Source organism: Mauremys reevesii, linkage group 3, assembly GCF_016161935.1.
Source record: "Mauremys reevesii isolate NIE-2019 linkage group 3, ASM1616193v1, whole genome shotgun sequence".
NCBI classification, from domain to species: domain Eukaryota; kingdom Metazoa; phylum Chordata; order Testudines; family Geoemydidae; genus Mauremys; species Mauremys reevesii.
In genome coordinates, this window is record NC_052625.1 from 165,410,418 (window position 1) to 165,435,883 (window position 25,466).

Here is a 25,466-nt window from a genome sequence, read left to right on the forward strand (position 1 = left end):
AATTAATGATATATAGAGGTGAGAAATAACAGACCTCAATTCTATTGTCCCTCTGCTAATTTGTGTACACAGAGTCAATCCCTTACCTCTCTCTAAAAGTGCAAAGTTTTTAAAAGGTCAATTAATAGAAGATTGTTGGGGGCGGAATAAATCTGGACAAGGAGAAGTCTGGAGATAAATGTGAGAAGTGAGGGACATATGCTTGTTTTGTTAAAATATTATATGTTTGCTGTTGAAGCAAAAAATCCAGAATACTTAACGTATTGTGCGTCATGCACCTTTCCTGGCCATCCCGCGCTGATGTCGGTGAAACATCCCTTGTGATCCACCAGTGCTTGCAGCACCATTGAGAAGTACCCCTTGTGGTTTATGTACTGGTTGGCAAGGTGGTCTGGTGCCAAGATGGGGATGTGTGTTCCATCTATTGCCCCACCACAGTTAGGGAATCCCATTGCAGCAAAGTCATCCAGTATGACCTGCACATTTCCCAGAATCACTACCCTTGATAACAGAACGTCAATGACTGCATTGACTACTTGGATTACAGGAACCCCCACAGTAGACTTGCCCATTCCAAATTGATTCCCAACTGACTGGTAACAGTCAGGCATTGCAAGCTTCCACAGGGCTATCGCCACTCGCTTCTCAACTGTCAGGGCAGCTCTCATCTTGGTATTTCTGTGATTCAGGGTGGGGGAAAGCAACTCACAGAGTTCCAGGAAAGTGGACTTATGCATGCGAAAGTTTCGCAGCCACTGTGAATCATCCCATACCTGCAACACTATGCAGTCCCACCAGTCTGTCCTTGTTTGCCTGGCCCAGAATCAGCGTTCCACTGTATCAACCAGCCCCAGTGCCACCATGATGCCCCAACTGCCAGAGCCTGTGCTTTGAGGAATGTCTGTGTCCATGTCCTCATCAAAATCCTCCTCATGCTGGTGTCTCTTAGCCCAGTTCTGCATATACTCCAGGATAATGCGTGAGGTGTTTACTATGCTCACAACGGTGCTCCATGCTTGCCGTGGTATGGCAAGCATGGGTAACCCAAGAAAAAAGGTGCAAAAAAAAGGTGTCTGCTGTTGCTTTCACGGAGGGAGGGACAACTGATGACATGTACCCGAAACCACCCGTGGCAATATTTTTGCCCCATAAGGCATTGGGAGCTTAACCCAGAATTCCAATGAGCAGCGGAGACTTCAGGACCTGTGGGATAGCTACCCACAGTGCATTGCTCTGTAAGTCGATGCTAGCCATGGTAGTGAGGACACACTCCGCCAACTTAATGCGCTTAGTGTGGATATACGCAACCGACTGTATAAAATTGATTTCTAAAAATCTACTTCTATAAAATCGACCTAATTTCATAATGTAGACATACCCTATGTGAGTGCAATAATACTCAAATATTAAGCAGATTTAATAATATATATATACACACACACACACACACAAGGAGGATCCATGCAAGAAGATTACATTTAATGTGAGAAAGGATGGTTTTGCAATATGGCCATGAGACCTGGGTTGTTTTTCCAGCTCTGACGACTTTTTCCTGTGTTTTTGGACAAATCACAACCTCCCTGTGCTTCATTTGTCTCATCTGTAACATGGGGATCATATTCACCTACCTTATAGGGGATGCTGTGTTGTGCAGTTAAATGTAAGGCTTGTGAAGTGCACTGATGCTCTACGGATGGGTGTTACGTGTTGAGTTTCATGAGGCATAAAGAAGATAAAACTAAAACTATATTTTAAGTTTTTCTGCTTCCTGAGCTATTATTTTATAATGATGAAAGTGGAAAAATTGACAGAAACATGGTTAGTAGCTATCTTTAAAGAAATGATTTAGACAAGTGCATTTTTAAAGTATTCATCTTTATATAACCATCATGGTTTACCAAATGTTTTCAAACCTAAAACAGACATGTGGGTGGCACAAATAACTTGTTATTTTTTTCAAAGGAATTTAACAGAAAATATGGGACTGTGTTTTTGTTGGACGATCTTTATTTTGTAAGAGTTTAAGGAGAATAAAAAGAGTATACCAGAAAAATACTAACTCTTCCACAAATATGCAGTGGCAGCTGGATTTTAATGCTTTGTAACCAAGTATCTAAAAAAACCTAAAGGAGATACTTCTTTAACAGCTATTTATGTAAAAGAAAATATTTAAACTGATGTTTCAGACCATTATGATGTTCTTTACAAAAACAATTCAAATATATATGGAGGAAACCAAAGACATAGGTAAAAACTCCAAGCCATTTACTGTACAATCCTCCATTTCCTCCCCAAAACTCCCAATTTATTTCAAATTGAAGTTTTCACTGTAGTTTTATTAGCTTTAATTGCTGTGTAGGACAACCATAACATGTACTCTAGTCCAATGGTTCTCAACCTTTCCAGACTACTGCGCCCCGTTCAGGAGTCTGATTTGCCTATTGTACCCCAAGTTTCACCTCACTTAAAAACTACTTGCTTACAAAATCAGAGCTAAAAATACAAAAAAGTGTCACAGCACACTATTACTGAAAAATTGCTTATTTTCTCATTTTTACCATATAATTCTAAAATAAATCAACTGGAATATAAATACTGTACTTACATTTCAGTGTATAGTATATTATACAGAATAGTATAAACAAGTCATTGTGTGAAATTTTAGTTTGTACAGGCTTCGCTAGTACTTTTTATGTAGCCTGTTGTAATACTAGGTAAATATATAGATGAGCTGATGTACCCCCTGGAAGACCTGTGTACCCCAGGTTAAGAACTTCTGCTCTAGTCTACAGAACAACACCATGTATTTAAGCATATGCATGCCACTCAACAGAAGGAAATGTACTTCATGGATAACCTGCAAATAAATTTAATTCAGTATGTGAAAGCCAAGACTATAAACAAGTTCAAAATTTACACTGAATAGAAAGACACAAAAATATCTAGTACTTACTCAGAGGACATGCTTGTCATGACTAATGTTCTTGTTGGCTAGAGATTTAAAAAAGGAAGAACAAGAAAACAAAGTCAAAAATATGAAAAACTTTTTCCCACAGAAACTAAGTTATAAGAGATTCCACTAAAGACAAAGTAAATCAGGATTAAGACACTAGTTCGTAGGCCTGCTGCATGTTGCAGGAAATAAGAACTCTGAACAGATTACATGTCACATGATTCCAAGGACAGAGATGTTCAGGCATATCACAAGTGATGCACTTCGGCATCAGGGAAGGCAACCGCTATACACTGCACAAACACTTTCTGCCATCTGCCCTTCTCTGAAGCATAACCAAATGCTCCAATGGCACCATCCAAATATGTTAATAATCACTTAAATGGACAAAAAATTATTTCTTGGGGGAAAACTTAGAATCTATTATAAAAGGAGGACTAGAGCCTCGGAATCCCCTTATAACAACCATTTGTTAAGATACAAGTGTAAAACCACCAATGTGGTGCCTGGGCAAGAGACGATGCAAACAAGATGGTTCTGTAATACTAGTTTCAGCTGGTGATAATGATTAATACTTCAAATTAGTTCATAAAAACTTCAGTCCAATGCCACTGTACAGGTATCATACTTTGAGTTACGCCTTCGAGCTGGTAACCAATCATTAGAAGAAAATTAGGTATATTACCAAGATACAGAATATATTCATTCTCTTAGCAAATCTATGTTTTCATTTAACATAGAAAATTGTGGCAAAGTACTTATTCATCTTTCTCAAGTATATATATTGCATATAGCTTCAACCTGTCTACTTAAGAAACAGATATACCTAAAATAAGTTTTCCAAAAACTGAAGGCAAGCAGGTCTGCTTAGTACTATATTATTACATATACTATCCACAGGAACAAAAAGGTATGTAAGGTTTGTTTGAAAATATTTGTATGATTCATACAGTGTTTTAAATAAATCTGTGCTCTAGAAGTTTTCCTATGAATCTATTGATCCACAGCAGATCCACACAGTCTCTCTTCTACTGTTTCCCCATGCCATGTCACAACCCCAAGTTTGCTGACCCCTTCCCCACAACTATTTTCCTTTGAATCATGTACATAGTTGAGAATGCCTAAGATACTGTAAATCAGCTTAAAGCTTGTAGCACAGGCTCAAGAGGTGGCTGAACGCCTCACTGCATCTTACTTATTAATCAGAGGGGTAGCCGACGAAGTGGGTATTCACCCACAAAAGCTCATGCTCCAAAATGTCTGTTAGTCTATAAGGTGCCACAGGACTCTTTGCTGCTTTTACTTATTAATGAATCACAATTAGAGAAAGAACAGACCCAAAGTATAAACTCCCCTACCAATGCAGAATTATTCTCCATTGTATAGTCAAGTAATATAAGAAAAGGAGAGTTCCTTGGAATTATTTTACTAGACTAATGGCTTTTACTTTGCAGCAAGAATGCGTATTCATTCTTTGATGTGAATGGGCTTTAAATAAATAATTTGGCTTCAGATTATAGTGAGTTATAACTATCAATGGTGTAAATACACTCACATTTTTCCCTTTGCTTAAATGCTTTGTTCCTATCCTGCGATAATTAGTACGTTATTTTTTAAAGAAATGGGATGAGGACACAGAAAAGCCAATAAAAGACAGTTTTCAGAGTTTGAAATAGACAATAAAAACTTAAAGGAAATTCAAAAGAAGAGAGACCAACCACAGTTCAGCTTTTGGGAAATAAATACATGAACACAGAAATAGAATTTTTAGAAATGTATATATCTGTACATTCAATTTGCGAATAATTGGAGGATGAAGGGGTGATCACTAGCAGCCAGCATGGATTTACTAAGAACAAATCATGCCAAGCTAGCTTGATTTCCTTCGTTGACAAGGTAACTGGTTTGGTGGATAGGAAGAACGTGGTGGGCATAATATATCTGGATTTAAGCAAGGCTTTTGACACAGTCCTACATAACATTCTGATAAACAAGCTGGAGAAATGTGGGCTCGATGGAACTACCACTGAGTGGATACATAATGGGTTACACAACTTCAAACAAAGAGTCACTGTTAATGGAATAATTACTCCTGGGGGAATTCTGCAAGAGCAGCCACGCACCACTCCCTAGCAGTGCAGTTACATCATTTCAGGCACCTTGAGCAGCCAGCGGAGAGGTAAATCACCATGGGGCTGGAGACACCCCAGCCAGTGGCTCCTACCCTGAGCTGGGATCAGCTGCTAGTCCCGGCTGGGCTGGAGGCAGGAAAGGACAGGACTTCCTCTTCTCCTACAAAGAGTGGCTGGGGCTGTGTCAGACCCATCTCCAGAAACCTTCCCCAGCTGCAAGAAGCTCAGGATCCTTCTCTGCTTCCTGCCCCTATCGCTCCTCAGCCATGGGTGAGGTCACTGTGCAAGGAGGTGCTCCCCCATCCGCCCAACCCCCGTGCATCTGGACCTCCCATATCCAGATACTCCCGCCAAGCCTCACCCTATACACCCAGAACTCCCCTAGCCCTCCATACCTGAACCCCACCCCACTGAACCTCAACCCCTGCATCTGGAGCCCCCCTGCACCCAGACTTCCTGCCTTTGGACCCCAACCCCTGCACCCAGACCGCCCCTCCCCTGAGCTCCCTGCACTCAAACCCCTGATGTGCCTCAGCTCCCTGCACCGCCCTGAGCCCCCACATGCAGACCCCCAAGCCAGACCCCCAAATACCTGCACCCAGACCCCTCTGCTGAGCCCCAACCACTGTCACCTGCAAGCCCCTGCAGAGTCCCATTGCCCCTGCACCTGGAACCCCCACAACAAGCCTCTGTGCATCCAGATTCTACCACAGCTAGACCCCCCACTGAACTGCCTGCACCCAGATTGTCCCACACAGAATCCTCTCACCCTACACCCCCCATGCTGAGCCCCTTCCACACTTGGATCCTGCCTGATTGAGCCTGCCTGCCCCACACCTGGTGTAGAGGGGCAGGGCCCCAGGGTGTTTCTGGGACAGGCCCAGGCCTTGTACTGTGTCAGGGTCGGGTGCAGCCTCACCACTAAGTTTGTGTCCCTGGGGTGGGGCGTGGGGAGGCTGCAGGGTGATCTCCCACCTTCGTACAGCCAGTGGCCTGTGCTACCCGCTGCCATGCTGGAACCTCTGTGTTTGCTTATTGACAAATAAAGCTCGCAGAGTTTTGCTGAATTTTAAAATATTGTGCGCAGAATTTTTAATTTTTTGGCACAGAATGCCTTCAGGAGTAAATGATAGCAATTTGGAAGGAGGTCTCAAGTGGGGTTCCACAGGGATCAGTTCTGGATTTGATGTATTTAACGTCTTTATTAGTGATCTGGATGTAGGAATAGAGAGCATACTGATCAAATTTGTAGATGACACAAAGCTGGGGAGGGGGACGCTGCAAACACTTTGGAGGATAGAGCTAAAATTCAGAGGGATCTTGATAAATTGGAGAACTGGCCTACAGATGACAAAATGAACTTCAACAAAGACAAATGTAAGATGCTACACTTAGGGAAGAAAAACCAAATGCACAAATACAGAATGGGGGATAACTGAGAATGATCTGGGAGTTGTAGAGGATCACATGAGTCAACAATGCGATGCTGTTGCAAAAAAAGCAAATGCAATTTTAGATTGCATTAACAGAGGCATAGCATGTAAGTCATGGGAGACGATAACACCGCTCTACTTGACGCTGGTTAGGCTTCAGCTAGAGTACTGTGTCCAATTTCGGTCACCGATTTGGAGAAACTAGAAAAGATCCAGAGGCAAGCAACAAAGATGGGATGGATGTAAGCCATATGAGCAAAGGTTGAAGAAACTGGGTATGTTTAGTTTGGAAAGAGGAGATTAAGGGAGGACATGATAGTGGTCTTCAAATACTCAAAAGGCTGCCATTAAAAAGATGAAGAAAAGTTGTTCTCTTGCCACAGAGCACAGAACAAGAGGCAATGAGTTCAAACTACAGTATAGGAGATTTAAATTAAAACTCAGAAAAAAAAATCCTAACTGTAAGAACAGTAGGACAATAGAACAGACTGCCTAGGGAAGTCATGGAAGCTCTTTCATTGCAGGTTTTCAAAAAGAGGCTGGATAGCCATCCATCTTGGATGGTTTAGATACAACAAAACCTGCATCTTGGTAAGAGATTAGACAAAACTGACCCTTGCATCTCTTCTGACTTTATGCTTCTATGATTCTACACATATACAGAATGAGGACAAAAAAAAAAAGTGTGTGTTGAAAACACACAAGCAATAGCCACAACTATGAAAAATACTTTTGAAAAGATTTATATTTATTATACCTGAGATTTAGGAAACACTGCTGTAAGTTATACAGGCATTTGATAATAGTTCAAAAGTAAACAATTATAGAATACAAAAGAAATTAAACAGTCAAGTATAGAGGAATAACAAAGTGAAAAAAAAAAGAAAAACAATGCAAAAAGTGAGGTGGTATGCTGAAATGGTGGTGATAAATAGGAGCTATATCTGAAGATTAGCCAATGTGAAAAACTATGAACTCAATCCTGCTGCACCTTAACTAGACACGTACAATGCATCTTACCAAACACTTAACTTGCTAATGGCAGCACCTGCTGATTATGTCGGTACTTACTGCTATCCTAATGACTGGAAAGAAGATTTTTATTTACATATCTAAGATAGTTAAATTTCATTCTTTTCTTAGCCAAAAGATTTTCCACTTTATTTTTGCCAAATTCACATAAGCTGTTAGTGTCAATAGCTCTTGGAATCTTCAGTAGCTTAATACAATTTCCTAAAAAAATAAATCCAACTTCTGGACTTTTCATTTTCATATTAGGCATTCAAATACATCCTTCCAATAAAGCCCATATCAACCTGGATCCAGGTGATATCGTCTTGTTTACTACCAGCATGGGGCATATTCCTATGGGCAGTGTCACGGAGGCCATTAGGAGAATATGGTGGTGGCGCAGTCAATTGTTAGATTGTATATCTGTAAAACACTAGGAGTCAGGATCCACTTTGGCCACTTTATACCCAGGGCAAAGGTTGGGGCCATGTAAAGAAGTCTCCAAAAGCCGCATATCTAGCTATGAAAGGATTGACCCAGCACAGGCACTGCAAAAGTGCCATAGTGGGTGTATTGGGGCAGGGGTGGGGGCGACAGAGGCTTATGGGGGGGTAGGGCCCCAGCATGCCATGCTGCAGAGATCCCAGGCAGCACCGTGGCACGTAGCACAGCCCAGAGAAGCTGCTGTAACTTAGGGGCTGTCTAAGTTACACTGAGGCCTCTCCAGCCCGCAGAGGCTCAGGACTGGGAGACCACAAAGATAGCTTTAAAAGACTACAGTTCCCCACCCTATTCCCTCCGCCTGGGTGGCGAATCTCATCCTTTGTATTTATATTACTGTGAGTTGCCTCAGCACAAACTCAATACTTTGGAATACACCAGTATTAACAGTCAGGCTCCGAACATTGCTGAACTTGCATTCAAAGATATGTTACCCCAAATGTACCACAAAAGCTGCCTAACTGAAGGTCAATACACAGAGTTGAAGTACAGCCCTCATGCAGCTGCTTCTCAAGCCTATAAACTGAGATATTGACTACAGCCTCCAGCGACAAATATTCAGGGTGTAAATACTGCTGGATCCACACAACTGTGGATCCTACAGCCTGTCCTGACACCACTCCCTTTAAAGTCAGCCTTGTGAGGCCATCAGAGAACCTCTGGGGCACAAAGAATGGATACAGTGACCAGCCTGTGTGACTGCTCTGTTAGTAGCTTCTCTTTTAAAATGTCTACCATGAGGTTTAAGGAACACAGAAGTCCATATGCAAACTATGAACTGCAAACTATGGGGTGAATTTCACTCCCAATGAACAGTTATTCCCTCTTCATTCAAAAGTGCACATTTCTGCAAGCTAGGGGTCATCTATTAAGCAGACATGTATCCTATTGCTTCAATAGACAACCCATGTGTTTTAAGATGGTTGTCCAGTAGAAAACTGAGCCAAACTATGTTTTAATTTTTAGTTCTACATTTTTCAAATTAATTGCTTTTACTCCCTTTTGCCCCTTTATATACACTATTTGTGTCTGGTTTATTTTACATTGTGCTTTTATCATAAAACATGTTTTGAATTAGCAGTTTCTTTTCTAAATGGTAAAAAACATCTGGGGAGCATCACTGAGTTTCTAATGCACATTTACACCAGAATTATTGTTAATAAAACACTGGAAAAGGTGGCATTAGGCAAACCGACCCTTTTTATTTATCATTCATCTGTGATTCCTAAAGATCTTCACATTTGTATTCTAAAACAGAACACATTTTTCCCAAATGACACAAAGTCTGGAATACATGCTGTGGTATAAATTAGACACCTATAGGACCTTTACATGATTTCTGCTTTTTCTTTAAGTCTTTCACATAAATGTAGTTGCATTAAATATTTCATTTTAGAGTCTGCCAACAAGAATATTTTTTCCAAGTCACATGAAATATAAAACATGTATTTCAATACCTCTCAAAGGAAACAGCATTTATAAATCCTGCCAGTACTTAAAAACAATGTGATATTTCCTGTATGTTAACTGACCTATACTGCAAAGAGACACACCCAACCTCCAAATTTGTTCTCTGACTGCTAAATAAAATGCATCCATGATAAAAATTTGCTTGGAACAATCATATTTTACATTTGTTCCTGGCTAAGTTCTGGACGTAAGGTCTGAGGAAGTTAGGCATCTCATCCTCACAGGACAAGTGGAATTTGTCCAAGCAACATATGTCACCTATTTAATATGCACTACTTTGTCCAAATATTCCCCTACTGGCTGTACCACTAAATCTGGAGAAAGCCAAATCCTAGAGTGGAATTATTTCAGTGACAAAGGAAATAGGACCACAAGTGCTTTTCATCTACTCAACCAGATGAGAAAGCCAGGTAAAAGAACTGAACTTTCCATATTTGCAAAAAGACCAGGAGTACTTGTGGCACCGTAGAGACTAACAAATTTATTTGAGCATAAGCTTTCATGGGCTACAGCCCACTTCATTGGATGCATAGAATGGAACATATAGTAAGAAATATATATATATATATATATATATATATATATATATATATATATATATACACACATACATACATATATACACACACATACAGAGAACATGAAAAGGTGGAAGTTGCCATACCAACTCTAAGAGGCAAATTAATTAAGATGAACTATTATCAGCAGGAGAAAAAAAAGTTTTGTAGTGATAATCAAGATGGCCCATTTCAGACAGTTGACAAAAAGGTGTGAGGATACTTAACATGGGGAAATAGATTTAATTTGTGTAATGACCCAGCCACTCCTAGTCTCTATTCAAGCCAAAGTTAATGATATCTAGTTTGCATATTAATTCAAGTTCAGCAGTTTCTTGTTGGAGTCTGTTTTTGAAGCTTTTCTTTTACAAAATTGCCACTTTTAAGTCTGTTACTGAGTGACCAGAGAGGCAGGGGAGGGCAAACTTTTTCGCTTGAGGACCACATCAGGTTTAGGAAATATGTATGGCAGGCCGGTCAGGGGAGGTTGTGCCTCCCCAAACAGCCAGGCGTGGCCCAGCCCCTTATCTGACCCCCCCGCTTCTTACCCCCTGACAGCCCTCCCCTGGACTCCTGCCCCATCCAACACCTCCTGTTCCCTGACAGCCCCCCCGGAACCCCTGCCCCATCCAACCCCTCCCGCTGCCTATCTCCTGACAGCCCCCAGAACACTCGCCCCTGATGGCCCCCCGCTACCCCATCCAACTCCTCTTCTCATTCCTGACTGCCCCCCCAGGAACCCTGTCCCCATTCAACCCGTTCCCCACCCTCTGACCGCTCCGACCCCTATCCACCTCCCTGCCCCCTGATCACCACCCCGAACTCCCCTGCCCTCTATCCAACCCCCCCCTGCTCCCTGCCCCCTTACCGCGCTGCCTGGCTCACCAGTGGCTGGCAGTGCTACAGCCACACCACCCGGCTGGAGCTAGCCATGCGCAGTGGCACAGAGCACCGGGTCAGAATGGGCCCTACAGCTGCGCTGCACCACAACCTCGCAACCCTGCCACCAAGGGCATTGTGCCGGCGGCGCAGTGAGCTTAGGCTGAGGGGGAGGAGGAAAAGTAAGGGAGGGGCTGAGGGCTAGCCTCCCGGGCCAGGAGCTCAAGGGCCATCAGAAGGGTCCCAAGGGCCAGATGTGGCCCGCAGGCCATAGTTTGCCCGCCTCCGTGCCAAGGGTTTGGCCAGAGAATCCTAGGGGTGATCACAGACTAGTTAACTAGTTTGAATTTGTCAAGTCCATTTAAAAGCAAAACAGAGTGCAAGAACAATATTCCATTTGTTTAGGGATGCCCTACCCCATCTCCTCTAGGTCATGTGCTTGCCTTAGAATCATAGAGTATCAGGGTTGGAAGAGACCTCAGGAAGTCATCTAGTCCAATCCCCTGCTCAAAGCAGAACCAACACCAACTAAATTATCCCAGCCAGGGCTTTGTCAAGCCTGACCTTAAAAACCTCTAAGGATGGAGATTCCACCACCTCCCTAGGTAACCCATTCCAGTGCTTCACCACCCTCCTAGTGAAAAAGTTTTTCCTAATATCCAACCTAAACCTCCCACACTGCAACTTGAGACCATTGCTTCTTGTTCTGTCATCTACCACCACTGAGAATAGCCTAGCTTCATCCTCTTTGGAACCCCTTTTCAGGTAGTTGAAGGCTAATATCAAATCCCCCCTCGCTCTTCTCTTCCGCAGACTAAATAACTCCAGGTCCCTCAGCCTCTCTTCGTAAGTCATGTGCCTCAGCCCCCTAATCATTTTTGCTGCCCTCAGCTGGAATCTCTTCAATTTGTCCACATCCCTTCTGTAGTGGGGGGGGGACCAAAACTGGACCAATACTCCAGGTGTGACCTCATCAGTGCCAAATAGAGGGGAATAATCACTTCCCTTGATTTGCTGGCAATGCTCCTACTAATACAGCCCAATATGCTGTTGGCCCTCTTGGCAACAAGGGCATGCTGCTGACTCATATCCAACTTCTTGTCCACAGTAATCCCCAGGTCCTTTTCTGCAGAACTGCTGCTTAGCCAGTCAGTCCCCAGGCAGTAGTTGTGCATTGGATTCTTCCTACTTAAGTGCAGGACTCTGCACTTGACCTTGTTGAACCTCATCAGATTTCTTTTGGCCCAATCCTCCAATTTGTCTAGGTCACTCTGAACCCTATCCCTACCCTCCAGCTTAGTATCATCTGCGAACTTGCTGAGGGTACAATTCATCCCATCATCAAAAATGTTGAACAAAACTGGCCCCAGGACCGACGTCTGGGGCACTTACCAGCTCCCAGGCCTCTGTCAGCGGCTCTGAACTAAGGCACGTACTTTCAGTGTTCACTGTTGCATTTTAGAAATCAAGTACTTCAATGACCAAGTCCATAACACAGAACCATGTGGCTCACAATGAAACAGCCAAGAATCAGGTCTTGGCTGAATCAGCTACTCTGCTGTAGCTTAGGGAAACTATGATCATGGTCCTCTATTTCAGAGCACAATGACATCAAACTCCAAGGCATTTATTTTATCACCATGAAATGCCTTTCATTCCCAGTCCTTCACCTTCCCACACATAAATGTATGAGTGTCTCACAGTTGATAACACCCACTGACAACATTCCTCAGTTATTCTCACTGATTTTTAAAAGTTAATGAATTGTTGTTGCTATACTCTCCAGACAACCCTACTCTACTTGCTGGACCTCTAATATTGCCCAGCTGGCCAGCCTGCACTTTTGTTTTTTTCTGTCCTCTGCCTGGCAAAGACTACCAGACTTAGCTTCTTGACTCCCCTTCCTAGCTCCATGAAGCAGTTAAAGGTATATCCACTCTAATTCAATTAACTCCTCATGGGACACGAGAACAGAGGAAGTGACAGACAGGTGCTGACAGGACAGGGAGACAAAACTAAATGGCAGGTGCTGGCTGCAACAAAATGGCAAATTTCACTGCAAAAATATTGATTATGTTGCACCTTGGAAGAATGAAATTCCATGGCCACAGAACAGCAAAGTCCAAGGGGCCTCCCTGTTATTGAGATAACAGGGGGTGCCAAAGAGCTATTATTTCAGACTCTCTTCACACTGGGGGTGGCATCACTGCAATGGTTTAGAGTCTGCTCAGACTTTCCGTGTTCCCTTTGCAACAACGATGACTAAAAACAACTGTTGTTTTAAAATGAACACAAATTCTGGAGCACAATTCTGCAGCAAGGGGAGAATTCCATGGCAAGTTCTGCAGTTTCAGAATACACAATTGCCTGGCTATGATTAACAGCAAATACAGGCACTGGAGTTATTCCTTTGGACAGCTGACCCACAAACAAAGAAGGGTGAGGGTAGAGTAGCATCCCTACCTCCATAAAAAGATGGAAAGGTAGATCAGCACCATAAATTCCAATCACAGTACCCAGGAGACTGGAGTAGTGGCAGAGGCTCCACACCCTCATAAAAGCCAGGGAAATTTGGAGGGGGAAGAAGAAAACCTTCTCTCCTTTCCAACAGCCAGATACTTTTAGAGACAGGGAGAATGGCTTCAGATTAAAAGACATGAAATGAACAAGAAAGATGAAACCCCCTGCAGAACCTAGAGTGAGCATTCTGGTAGGAATCCCAAAATCCCACCTTCACCCCCCACCATGTTTCCAGCAGATAGGGATTAAGGATTAGCTTCTCACTTGGGCAGTGCCCCGGAACAGTTGACCATTATGTGTCTAGTAAGAAGCTGGGAATGGGTGACATGGGATGGATCACTTGATGATTACCTGTTCTGTTCATTCCCTCTGAAGCAACTTGCATTGGTCACTATCGGAAGACAGGATACTGGGCTAGATGGACCTTTGGTCTGACCCAGTATGGCTGTTCTTATATAAGAAGGGTTAGACAGGGAGAAATTAAATTGTCTAAATCAGAAAAGAAGTTCAGGAGACGGAGATTTTAGAGGCAGAAGAAAGAAGACAACAGAGAATGAAAGGTGAAGGGAGAGAGTAGAAAACAAGAAACACACAAAAATGACAATTTGGAAAAATATACACCATTGACTACTATTGGAAAAAAGGAGAAGAGGAGGATGAAATAAAAAAAGGGAAAGATTGGACAACACACACAATGGAGGTCAAACATTTTAAAAACTGCTCTGAACCTAAATTTAATCCTGTGAAAATACCAATTACTGTCTAATGTATGCTCATCTCTCCAAATGATCTGGAGGCAGATCTTGCATGCTTTGCTTTTTATTAAAACATTGAGCAATGTGAAAAAAGTTTTTTCAAAGTTAATTAGGAGTAGTTATGATGTTGTACTTCATAATGTTTTATGGAAATATGCTTATGAGTGTGAATATAATGTAAATGGAATATGATTTATGAAAAAAGTCTCTTGTAAGGTTTCATTACAAAGCTTAAGATCTACTGAGTGTGTTCATCCCATTTGCTTGCATGTATTATTTCCATGTCTGAAGTTAGGAAAATAAGATATAAACTTGTATTATTGATGTAACCCCATTAAGTGGAAGCCATGAAGGGTGCTTCAGAATCAATGATCTGTAAATGGCTCTGTTTACTTGCAAACTTCCTAGGTAGTCTGGGCCAGCCTTGGAAGAATGGAGGCTAGGGTCTCACAGGACAGGTGAACATGTCACCTGATACTGGAATCTATATTAAACCTGTTGCTTTTCCATTTAGAAGGGGGGTTGAGGACCCAGAGAGAAAAAAGATTCTCACCTTGTACCAAAGCTATAAAAGGAGCTGGAACAGAATAAAGGGGGCTGCCAGTCATGAGAAATTCCCTAGTTACCTCCTGAGCTGGAACTAACAAGGACTGTACCAGAAGAAAGGATTGTGCACAGACTAGGAAGGAGTCTAGTCTGTGAAAGAAACTTATTGGAACATCTTTAAAGGTGAGATTTACCTGTTAAGTTACTTAATGTATTAGGCTTAGACTTGCGTGGTTTTGCTTTAATTTTGCCTGGTAACTTACTTTGTTCTGTCTGTTATTACTTGAAACTACTTAAATCCTACTTTTTATACTTAATAAAATCACTTTTGTTTATTAATGAACCCAGAGTAAGTGATTAATTCCTGGGGGAGTAAACAGCTGTGCATATCTACCTATCTGTGTTTTAGAGGGCGGACAATTTATGTGTTTACCCTGTATAAGCTTTATACAGAATAAAACAGATTTATTTGGGGTTTGGATCCCATTGGGAACTCGGTGTCTGGGTGCTGGAGATAGGTGACCTGCTGAGCAGTTTTTGGTTAAAGTCTGCAGCTTTGGGGGCATGGACCAGACCTGGGTCTGTGTTGCAGCAGGCTAGTGTGTCTGGCTCAACAAGACAGGGTTCCGGAAGTCCCAAGCAGGCAGGAAAAATAGGCTCATAGGTAATTCCAGCACATCAGGTGACAGTCCCAAGGGGGTCTCTGTGATCGAATCCGTAACAGCAGTTTTATGCTCCTACAGCAACAATTTCAATAAAAAAGTTAGCGCAACTTGACTGGAGCCATACAGAAAAAAACCACCTGCAACCATTAGTTTAATTGTTTAAATATAGGAGGTTTAGTTTCCTGGTCTCTTGACAGCTGAATCTGTCCAACTGGCTTGTTTAACTTGATAGTTTGGTGGTTTTGAGTTAATACACCACCACCACTATAGGAATGTGCTTTATAAATATAAAAAATGAAATTTAAAAGCTGACATAAAGCCCAGTTTGTGTGTGTCAACAGCTTCAGCTTTAAAAGTCAGTTTCTCCCTCTGTTGGAGTTTGCACCCCTATGAATATTAATATTTCTTCACCCATCCCCAACAACGGCTGCACACCTTATGTTAAAAAGCTAGTCAAATGTAGCAGTTTGCACTGAGGCAAAACTGGCACTGATTTCAAAGCTAGTGAATCTGCAGCATCAAGCACCTTTTATGCTTTCTGTAATGAAGAGAGGCCCAACTATTTAAATAAGTGTAATATACAAAATAAGTAAAATAAATCTTAACAGATTCTCTTCAACCTACAGTATGAATCCATAAAGAAGTGGTTAATTTAAATGAATAAAGACATAAAAATACAAATTAATCCACTTAATAAAAGTGTTATATTACTAATACAAAAATTATGTCAATTGCTAATGAAATGGAAACAGGAAATCTCTTGTTTAGAGTGATTTACAACAATCTTCAAGAGCTGTATGGATATAATTTAGAATGCAGTTCTGTAAACTAGACTATTTCCAACATACAGAATTATGCCAGATATCAGTTAGCTTGCAAAGGATATTCATTTTCCAAAAGTTAAATATCCCAAATGGGAGGATCTCATCAGCAGTAGCTTTTCCTCTTGGTAGTTTTCATGCCAAAAGGGGAACAGGTTCAGTTTTACACTGACTCATCACCAAAGCAGCTGCAGCGCACTGAATTGCTTTGGTTTTCTGGCATGCTAATTACAACCTCAAAATAACAATTAGGTACCCAACAACAGTAAGTGAACTCTCAGTTGTTTACCATAGAGGCTACATTTTACGACTGATCTTTGTGCAAGCCTCCACTGATATCAGTGTGAGTTCTACTGTAAATTAAGGATATTAATGTAGCCTGTAAGTTTATATTTATGATCCAGGAGATAAAGTAAGGAATTTACCCCCTCTATAGAAGTCGTAAGGCACCCTAGGATAGGTGGTAAAAAAGCAAACAAGTTGATAAGTGTATTAATATCTTAAAGTGGTAAACAGTGGTAAGAGGATTGTATACAGGAATTTTGCTGGGAATGGGATACACTATAGACCAGTGGTTATCAACCAGGGCTCCAAGGCTCCCTTGGGGGCCATGAGCAGGTTTGAGGGGAGCCACCAAGCAGGGCCAGTATTAGATTCGCTGGGGTCCAGGGCAGAAAGCTGAAAGCCTACAGCATGGGGCTGAAGTCCAGGGCTCTGAGCCCCACCACCTGGGGCTGCAGCCGAAGCCTGAGCAATGTAGTTTTGCAGGGTCCCCTCTGCCATAGGGCCCCAAGCAATTGCCCTGCTTGCTACCTCTTAACGCTGGCCCTGGCTTTTATATGCAGAAACCAGTTATTGTGGCACAGGTGGGCTGTGGAGTTTTTATATCATGTTGGGGGAGGGGGGGGGCTCAAAAAGAAAAAGGTTGAGAACCCCTACTATAGACTATACCTATAGTATTTCTGAAACTTATAGATTAACAGATAAGGCCAGAAGGATCCACTGAGATCATCTAGTCCAGCGGTTCTCAACCTGTGGCCCACAAGCCACATGCGGCCCAATTAGCACACAGCTACAACCCAACTGTACTCTAAAGGCCGCCGGGCTGCGCACTGGGGTCCGGGTTCCCGGCTGCCTGGCACAGCGGGGTCCAGGCTGCCCAGCACGGTTGTGCTGAGGCGATCTGCCACCACGTTCCTGGCTCTGGGAAAATGTGCAGCCATGAGAAGAAGGGGATACTGCACACACAAATCCCAGACGAAGAGCTTCTTGACGAAGGGCTGATGACCGGACTCTGCCTTGCTTGTTGATGTAAAACATTGTGGCCTTGTCCATCAGAATCTGCACCACCTTACCCTTCAGGTAAGGTAGGAAAGCCTGGCAGGCCAGCCTGGCAGGCCAAGAAATCGTTTCAGGACCAACAGCCTTACGTACTGAGATTGCCCTGGTGGGCTCCCCAACCAAGGTCCGAGGCATTGGAGACCAGGATCAGCGACAGGGACAGGGCAGCAAAGGGAACTCCCTTCAACAGTGATCCAGAGTCCAGCCACCCATTTCAGAGACAACTGTATGTGACCCAGCACCCTGACCACCCACTGGAGATTGTGCCTGTTGGGGATGCAAACTACGCTTGCAATGGTCTGAGGTGGAGCCGGGTGTGACGGACCATGTAAGTACATGCAGCAAAGAGTCCTGTGGCACCTTATAGACCAACAGACGTATTGGAGCATGAGCTTTTGTGGGTGAATACCCGTTTCGTCGGATGCACCAATGCTCATGCTCCAATACATCTGTTAGTCTATAAGGTGCCACAGGACTCTTTGTTGCTTTTACAGATCCAGACTAACATGGCTACCCTTCTGATACATGTAAGTACAGGCCACTACGTGACCTAACAACCTGAGGCACATGTGGGAGGTGGTGAGCAGGTGGGTTCTCACATGCAAGATCAGGTCTGACATGGCTTGGAAATGGGCCTCTAGGAGAAAGGCTCTGGCCCACGTGGCGACGAGGACTATTCCTATAAACTCTATCCATTGTACCGGTATCAGGGTTGATTTCTTTTTGTTTATTAACAGGCCCAGATTGTGGCAGGTGGAACATTGCAGATCGAGGCTCCTTCAAACCTGATCCCAAGATCTGCCCTTGTTGAGCCAGTCGTCAAGATATAGATAAACCTGGACCCCTTGACACGTCAGGTAAGTGGCCATCGGTGCCATACATTTTGTGAACACTCGCAGGGCCAACGAGAATCCAAAGCGTAGCACCGTGAATTGGAAATGGCACTGGCACACCATAAAACAGTCTGTGCCCTTGGAAGATGGAGATATGAAAGTATGCATCCTGCAAGTCAAGAGCGGCATACCTGTCTCCTGGATCCAAGGAGGGAATGATGCAGGCCAGGGAGACTATGCAAAACTTCAACTTTTTGAGATACTTGTTGAGGTGTCACAGGTCAAAAATGGGTCTTAGGCCTGGTCTACACTGTGGGGGGGGGTCGAACTAGGGTACGCAAGTTCAGCTACGCGAATAGCGTAGCTGAACTCAAAGTACCCTAGTTCGACTGACTTACCCGTCCAGACGTGGCGGGGTCGAACTCCGCGGCTCCAAGGTCGACTCCTCCACCGCCGTTCGCGGTGGTGGAGTTCCGGAGTCGACCGGAGCGCGCGGGGAGTTCGAACTATCGCGTCTTCATTAGACGCGATAGTTCGAACTCCGAGAAGTCGAACTCACCACGTCGACCCGGACGGTGAGTATAGACCTACCCTTAGGCCCCTTCATTTCCGAATTAAGAAATAGTGGGAGTAGAATCCTCTTCCCCTCATGTCCCAGGGGAACTTCTCCACCTTGCCCAGACATAGGAGGTTTTCACTTCTTGAATGAGCTGCTCGTGGGAAGGGTCGGGGGAGGGAGGAAAGGCCAAAAATTGTAGGGTGTCGTCCAGAGATGTTATGCCAAGCACTCAACAGTCCGAGGTTACTCGTGACCAAGCTGACCGGAAGGGACACATGATTGAGGAATGACTAGGGTGGTGGATCCTGAGGCTTGACTAGGCACCATCCTTGAGCGTACCCTCAAAACAAGTGTTTCTGGCCCCCTTCGTGTTTTGAGGAGCCTGGCTGGATGGGTGAATGGGAGACAGAGGGGCAATGGTGACAGCTGAACACCATGTCTTTATCTCTTTTCTTAGAGGAGCCCTGCCAGGGAAGCCAAGGCCTAGAAGATGGGGATGGCCTGAACTGTCTCCTCATTGATTGCGGCGTATGCTAGCCTAGCGAACAGAGGGTAGCTTCAATGTCCTTGAGTCCATGCAGCCTCACAGCCATTTGCTCGGAGAAGAGCCCACTCCCATCAAAGGGGAGATCCTGGATGGAGGACTGCATCTCCTGGGACAGACCCGTGGATTGAAGCCAGGAACTCCACCCCATCACCACGGCTGAGGTAACAACCCTGGCTGCCAAATCGTCCGCATCCCAGGCCATCCAGAGGAAGCTCCTCGCCACAGTGGTACCCTCCTCCAAAATGGTGGCAAACTCCTGGCCCAGGTCCTCAATCAGGGAGTCTTTAAACTTCTTTAGGGAGTCCCACAAAACAAAGTTGTATCTGCCCAATGGGGCTTGATGGTTAGACACTCGAAACTGAAGGCTGACTGTCAAATAAACTTTCCTTCTGAAAAGGTCCAGCCTCTTGCCGTCTTTATTTTTGGGAGTGGATCTTGCCTGCACCTTTCATTGGCCACAGAAACGACCAGCGATCCCAGTGGCAGGTAGGTATACAAGTATTCAAACCCTTTAGCAGGCACAAAATATCTCTTTTCAGCCCACTTGGAGGTTCGCGGGATAGAGGATGGGGTTTGCCAGAGGGCCTTGGCTATCTTTAGAACCCTTTCGTGCACAGGATATGCAACCTGCGAGGAGGTTGTCACTGGAAGCATATTTAAATAGGTTGTCCAATTGCTCCATCATTTCCTCCACCTCTGAGCTCAAATTCAAGGCCATCCTTTGCAGCAGGGATTGGTGTTCCTTGAAGTCATTGGGTGGGCTGGCCTACCCAGGTCCCGCAACTGCCTCATCTGGCAACAACTGTACCACTGGGGGAGGGGCTGGGGCATTATTCCCCTCCTTTGCAGTGGGCACCAGCTCTCTCCCCCAGTCTGCTCCGCCCACCGATCCCGGTACCGTCGGTTGCTTCTCTGAAGCGGCAAGAGAAGACTGCTGCAAGAAGGGCACCAGTATCATTGGTGTGCCCATGCGTTCCAATAGGGCCACTGGATTGGACACTGGCCTTGCTGCCATGCCAGCACCGCAAGAGCTGAGGTAGTTACCAGGGCCCACTGAGATTGGTGCTGCCTCAGCGAGGGGCTAAAGGGCCGCTCTGACTCTGAAGAGTCCCCTTCTGGTGACCAGGGTGGGGCTGTGGATACCTGAATCTGATGGCTGACTCTCGGTGCGGGGGAGCGGTGCCTTGAATAAGGCGAACAGTGCCTGTCCGAGGACCGGTGCCAGGGACGTGGAGACCGGTGCCGCAAGGGTGAGCAGTCCCGTAGCGGCAGGGAACAAGACCTGCATCGTGGCATCGGCTGGCAGGATGACGATCGGTGCTGGGCATACAGATACCACTAAGGCAAAAAACTCCAACAAATGTTCATGTGGGCATGCACACACCCTAGAATGCAATGAGCATGAGCAAGCACTCGAAGAGGAATTCAACTCCTTTAGCAGGAATAAAGTATCGCTAGGGTGTGCTGTACCTCTCTGACCAGTTCTAGTATGGCCTCATTGATCAGAAGGACCACCTTACTAACAGAAGGTCTCTGCAATTGCAAGATGTCCAGGCGCCACTGCTGAGGATCCTGAACCTCCTCTAAGGGATCTGTAGGTCATTGGCAACTTTTTTTAATAGCTCCTGGTATTGGCAGTTATCTAGTGGAGAAAGCAAAGGAGTGACCACATCATCCTGGGATGATGAAAAGGCACCTGTCGGAACCTGCGACATCAGTTGTAGCTCTTCCTCCTTGTACACGGATGGAACTGGCTGGCAACAGGAAGAGCAGCAGTATGACTCCTGAGAAGAGCCTGGATACCTGCCATAAGAGGTCTCCCTGGCCTGGATCAGAGAGAGGCCTCATAGCCTTCTCCATTAGGTGCTTTCTTAGGTGAAGCTCCCAGGTTTTGAGTTCTGGGTGGGAAGGAGCAACAGATACTGCACTTTGCAGAGATCTACATCTCACCTAGACAGTATATGCATCACTGATGTTCAGTACTAATGGAGAAGGAGCAAGGGCTGAAGACACAATTCTTGAATCTCAGTTAATACAGTGACAACCTTTCCACTTGTGAGAATGTATTAAAATCAATTATCATTCAAAATACTTCTTATGGGAGTCCTGATTCTAAACAAACTTTTGAAGGAAAATTAACTATAGCTTATACTGTTTCCCAGACTGTTTTTACAGGCTAAATATTAACTTGAGCAGATCACATTTCAAATTGAGTATCTGTAACTACAGTAGCAGGATCAAACACAGCCTTATACAACTGGAATTCTGCAGAACCACTCTTGGGTTCGATTAGACAGGAAGCAATAGCAATTTATGAACTTTTGAAAGCGCCTTGTGAATTCGTATTGTGATGAGATTGGATTCTGCTAATACTGCTTTTATATTGCATTATGTAATATGCTTAATACTAAACCAGGGGTCGGCAACATTTCAGAAGTGCTGTGCCGAATCTTCATTTATTGACTCTAATTGAAGGTTCCACGTGCCAGTAATACATTAACGTTTTTAGAAGGTCTCTTTCTATAAGTCTATAATATATAACTAAACTATTGTTGTATGTAAAGTAAATAACGTTTTTAAAATGTTTAAGAAGCTTCATTTAAAATTAAATTAAAATGCAGAGTCCCCTGGACCGGTCGCCAAGACCCGGGCAGTGGGAGTGCCAATGAAAATCAGCTCGGGTGCCACCTTTGGCATGTGTGCCATAGGTTGCCTACCCCTGTACTAAACAAACAAAAAGTTAAGATAAACAAGGATCCCAAAATAGATAAGAGCAATCCGATAAAATTGGAACTATTGTATACACTTGTGGTAGTAAATAATTTACACAGACTAAAGATGAATCAGTGACAACAAATCTGATACAGAATCTCAAATCATTGCTATTGTAAGTAGTCCTAACAAAGGTTGAATGGTGATATTTTCTGGGGGTGCAATACAGTGTCATATTTTTGTGGCAAACCATGAGATGGTTCTGACTAAATTCTTCAAAATAGTGGACCAGAAATCTCCAAATATAGCAACAGCCGCGATTTCAGCAAGTCTGTTCTCTTTCTTTTTAAAGAGAATCTGTCTGTGAACAGTTAAAAGAATCAAGTAGCATAAAGGCAGGAAATAAAGTCATAATTTCAACCCAAAGCAACCATTGGTCCATCTAGTCCAGCAACCTACTACCAAGAGTGGCATTTAATTTGGAAGCTCTCTAATAATTGCATCTACTTAATATTTCAATATAGAAGGAAAATAGGTCTTTCAACCAGCAGATCTCTTTGAAATTCTTTAGACAGACATCCATTGAAACCCATGAGCTATCTTTCTATCCTACTTTAGCTGATTTATACTTCATCTCTCTGCATTCTCTTTGGGTGATTTTGTCTGCAAGAAACTTCAGCCATCTTTATCTTCCTTCTGCCATGTGATACATAGTGTGTAAATTTACTTTTACCAGTTATATTTGCTGCTAATCAATTTTACATTTACCAAGAACAAGGTTTTTAAAAAGTGAAAAACTAGAAGGAGTAAGTGAGAGTAGTTCTATAGTGATACTTCATCTTCAAAGTTTTACATTCAAGTCCTGCTTGAACCATAAATTGTTTAGTACTATACAGCACATAGAAGTGAAACCCACTTTGTTTAAATGGATGCTTTTTCACAATACAACTGCTAAAAATATCACAATTAGTAGTTCTCTGATAAAGAGAAGCTCAAGGCATGTTTCCAAGTCATATTCTAAATACACTGACAATAATATGATGTAGTTCATACATAGTCAAGCCTCACTAGAGTACGCCTGTCTAGGCCTTCCTATTCAATATTCACCCAAAATGTAAACAAAAAAATGACAGAAAATTCAATAGATCATTTTGCATTGCATACTGAGGAAAGTTTTCTCTTTTAAAAGGTGTTAAAATTATATATTACATATAAAAAATGGTCTTGACATTGTGTCTGTGTAGACTGACCTTTTTGATTCTCCCAGTTTTCTTTGATTCCCCATTGGGCTTATTCTTGTTTTCATTAAAAACTTCACAAGAGCCATTGCTAGCCTCACATACTGAAATTTCATTTTCAATACCTAGAAACCAAGTGCATCAAAAGTTTAGAACCTTGTGGCGAAAGCAAGGTGCAATCTGGTTTAAAAAAATTCTAAAAAAAGTTTTCAGAAATCTTTTCACCCAAATACCAGCAAATACGACTAAAACATTTTCAAAATATCATTGCATATTAATATTTGTGGAGTTTACTCTTCTGTTTCACTCAAACTATGACAGTGCATTTACACTCCTATGTTTCTGGTTTAGCCGCACAATTTCTAGTCTCATGCACAGTGGCACAATGATACAGTATGTGGACTTTCAAAACACACAAGGCATTTTTATTTAGAAAAGTATTCAGAATTTCTTTGTATCCACACAAAGCCTAAATTTTGGGACATAAAGCACTGATGTTTGAATTTTTCCTTATATGTCAATGTTTATTAGCCTACTTAAAATGAATTGGCGGTCTCAGGCCTATTTTCAAGTCATACCCGCCAACACAACTGGCACCTTGTCATCAGGTAGAGGGCTAAATGGTCATGGAGACTAGCTACTACTCTAAATATGGCCCTCCAGAAAAGGATAAGCATGCACTGTCATTGCCTGTGCTGTATCTGTTCTGTGATTTAATAACTTTCAGTCTCCAGTGCTGTCAAAACCACTTTTGAGAAGTTAATTTGCCTGATTAAGATATATACACGTTGATCAATCTTTTGATAAATGCAGGTTTAATTACTGAAGATTTAACTAGGTCATTATTGCCAATTTAGTTTACTGGAGTCTAGTTTAGGACATTGCACAATTTTTCATTTCAAAATGTTAATGTCTTGTTAAAGAAAGTTTAGTGCACCAGGTATTTGAAATTCAACTTTCCCCCAAATAAGCTGATTTTCCATTTGTTTTAGAGGATAAAATATGAAAGTATACTAAATCAATATTCATGATTATAACTGCATTTAAAACTTGACCACGCAAAATGAATCATATAAATGATTTTTTAAAAAAAATCTTCATGAGTAAAATATAAAAAACTTTCAAATTCTCTATCAACTATCCAAGAACACCCAAGCATTTTAAAAAATGACTTTTTAAAAGGACAAAAATATGGAAGTAATTTAAGAACAAAAAAAAGTGTCCTTTATCCATTATTAGTATTTAAATGTTTTCAGTTTTCATCTAGTTAAGTATTCTACCATTTCTTCTATTTAATGTGTGCACCTTACTCATTATTTAGATGATAAAATCAAAATAGTAAGTTTCACTTGGATTTAGAGTGTCACATTCTGGTTCTGATGGAACAGAAAAAAGCTGATGAGTTTTAATTCCTACACTGCAGAGTAGTAGTTATATAATGAAAATTCTCACTCATTCATGAAGGCATATACCTTAATATTACATTTCAGGTCAAATCCTTTCATATGCAAGAGCTAAAACTGAGATTTAATTTAAATTAAAGTGTCCTTTTAAACGCAGAGTACCAATTACACAGCTTTACCATATTGGTTTGTTTATATATATATATATATATATATATATATATATATCTTGATCTTGATCTTGGGGCCCATAGGCACAAATGTAATTCAAATATATATATATATATATTTGAATTACATTTGTGCCTATGGGCCCCAAGATCAGGATTCCATCAGGCAAGGCACTGTATAGAAAACTATAAAACTAGGGCTGTCGATTAGTCGCAGTTAACTCACGCGATTAACTAAAAAAATTAACTGCACTGTTAAACAATAGAATACCAATTGAAATTTATTAAATATTTTTGGACGTTTTTCTACATTTTAAAATATATTGATTTCTATTACAACACAGAATACAAAGTGTACAGTGCTCACTTTATATTACTTTTATTATACATATTTGCACTGTAAAAATGATAAACAAAATA

At 42.5% G+C, this 25,466-nt stretch overlaps 1 protein-coding gene across 19 annotated transcripts in view; it reads right to left on the minus strand.

Moving 5' to 3' along the window:
- MCPH1 (microcephalin 1) overlaps window positions 1-25,466 on the minus strand; it is a 220,104-nt gene that overhangs the window by 156,715 nt on the left and 37,923 nt on the right. For 17 of the 19 annotated variants that reach the window (XR_005596592.1, XR_005596591.1, XR_005596593.1 and 14 more), the window contains 2 exons: window positions 23,486-23,598; window positions 2,954-2,991 (listed from right to left, as the gene is read on the minus strand). Coding sequence is in view for 15 of the 19 variants with exons in the window: in XM_039531752.1 (XP_039387686.1) it covers window positions 2,954-2,991; window positions 23,486-23,598 (151 nt within the window). In the remaining 4 variants the exon portion in view is untranslated. The remainder of the gene's footprint in view (window positions 1-2,953; window positions 2,992-23,485; window positions 23,599-25,466) is intronic. The other 2 variants (XM_039531745.1, XM_039531742.1) reach the window with 1 other exon arrangement.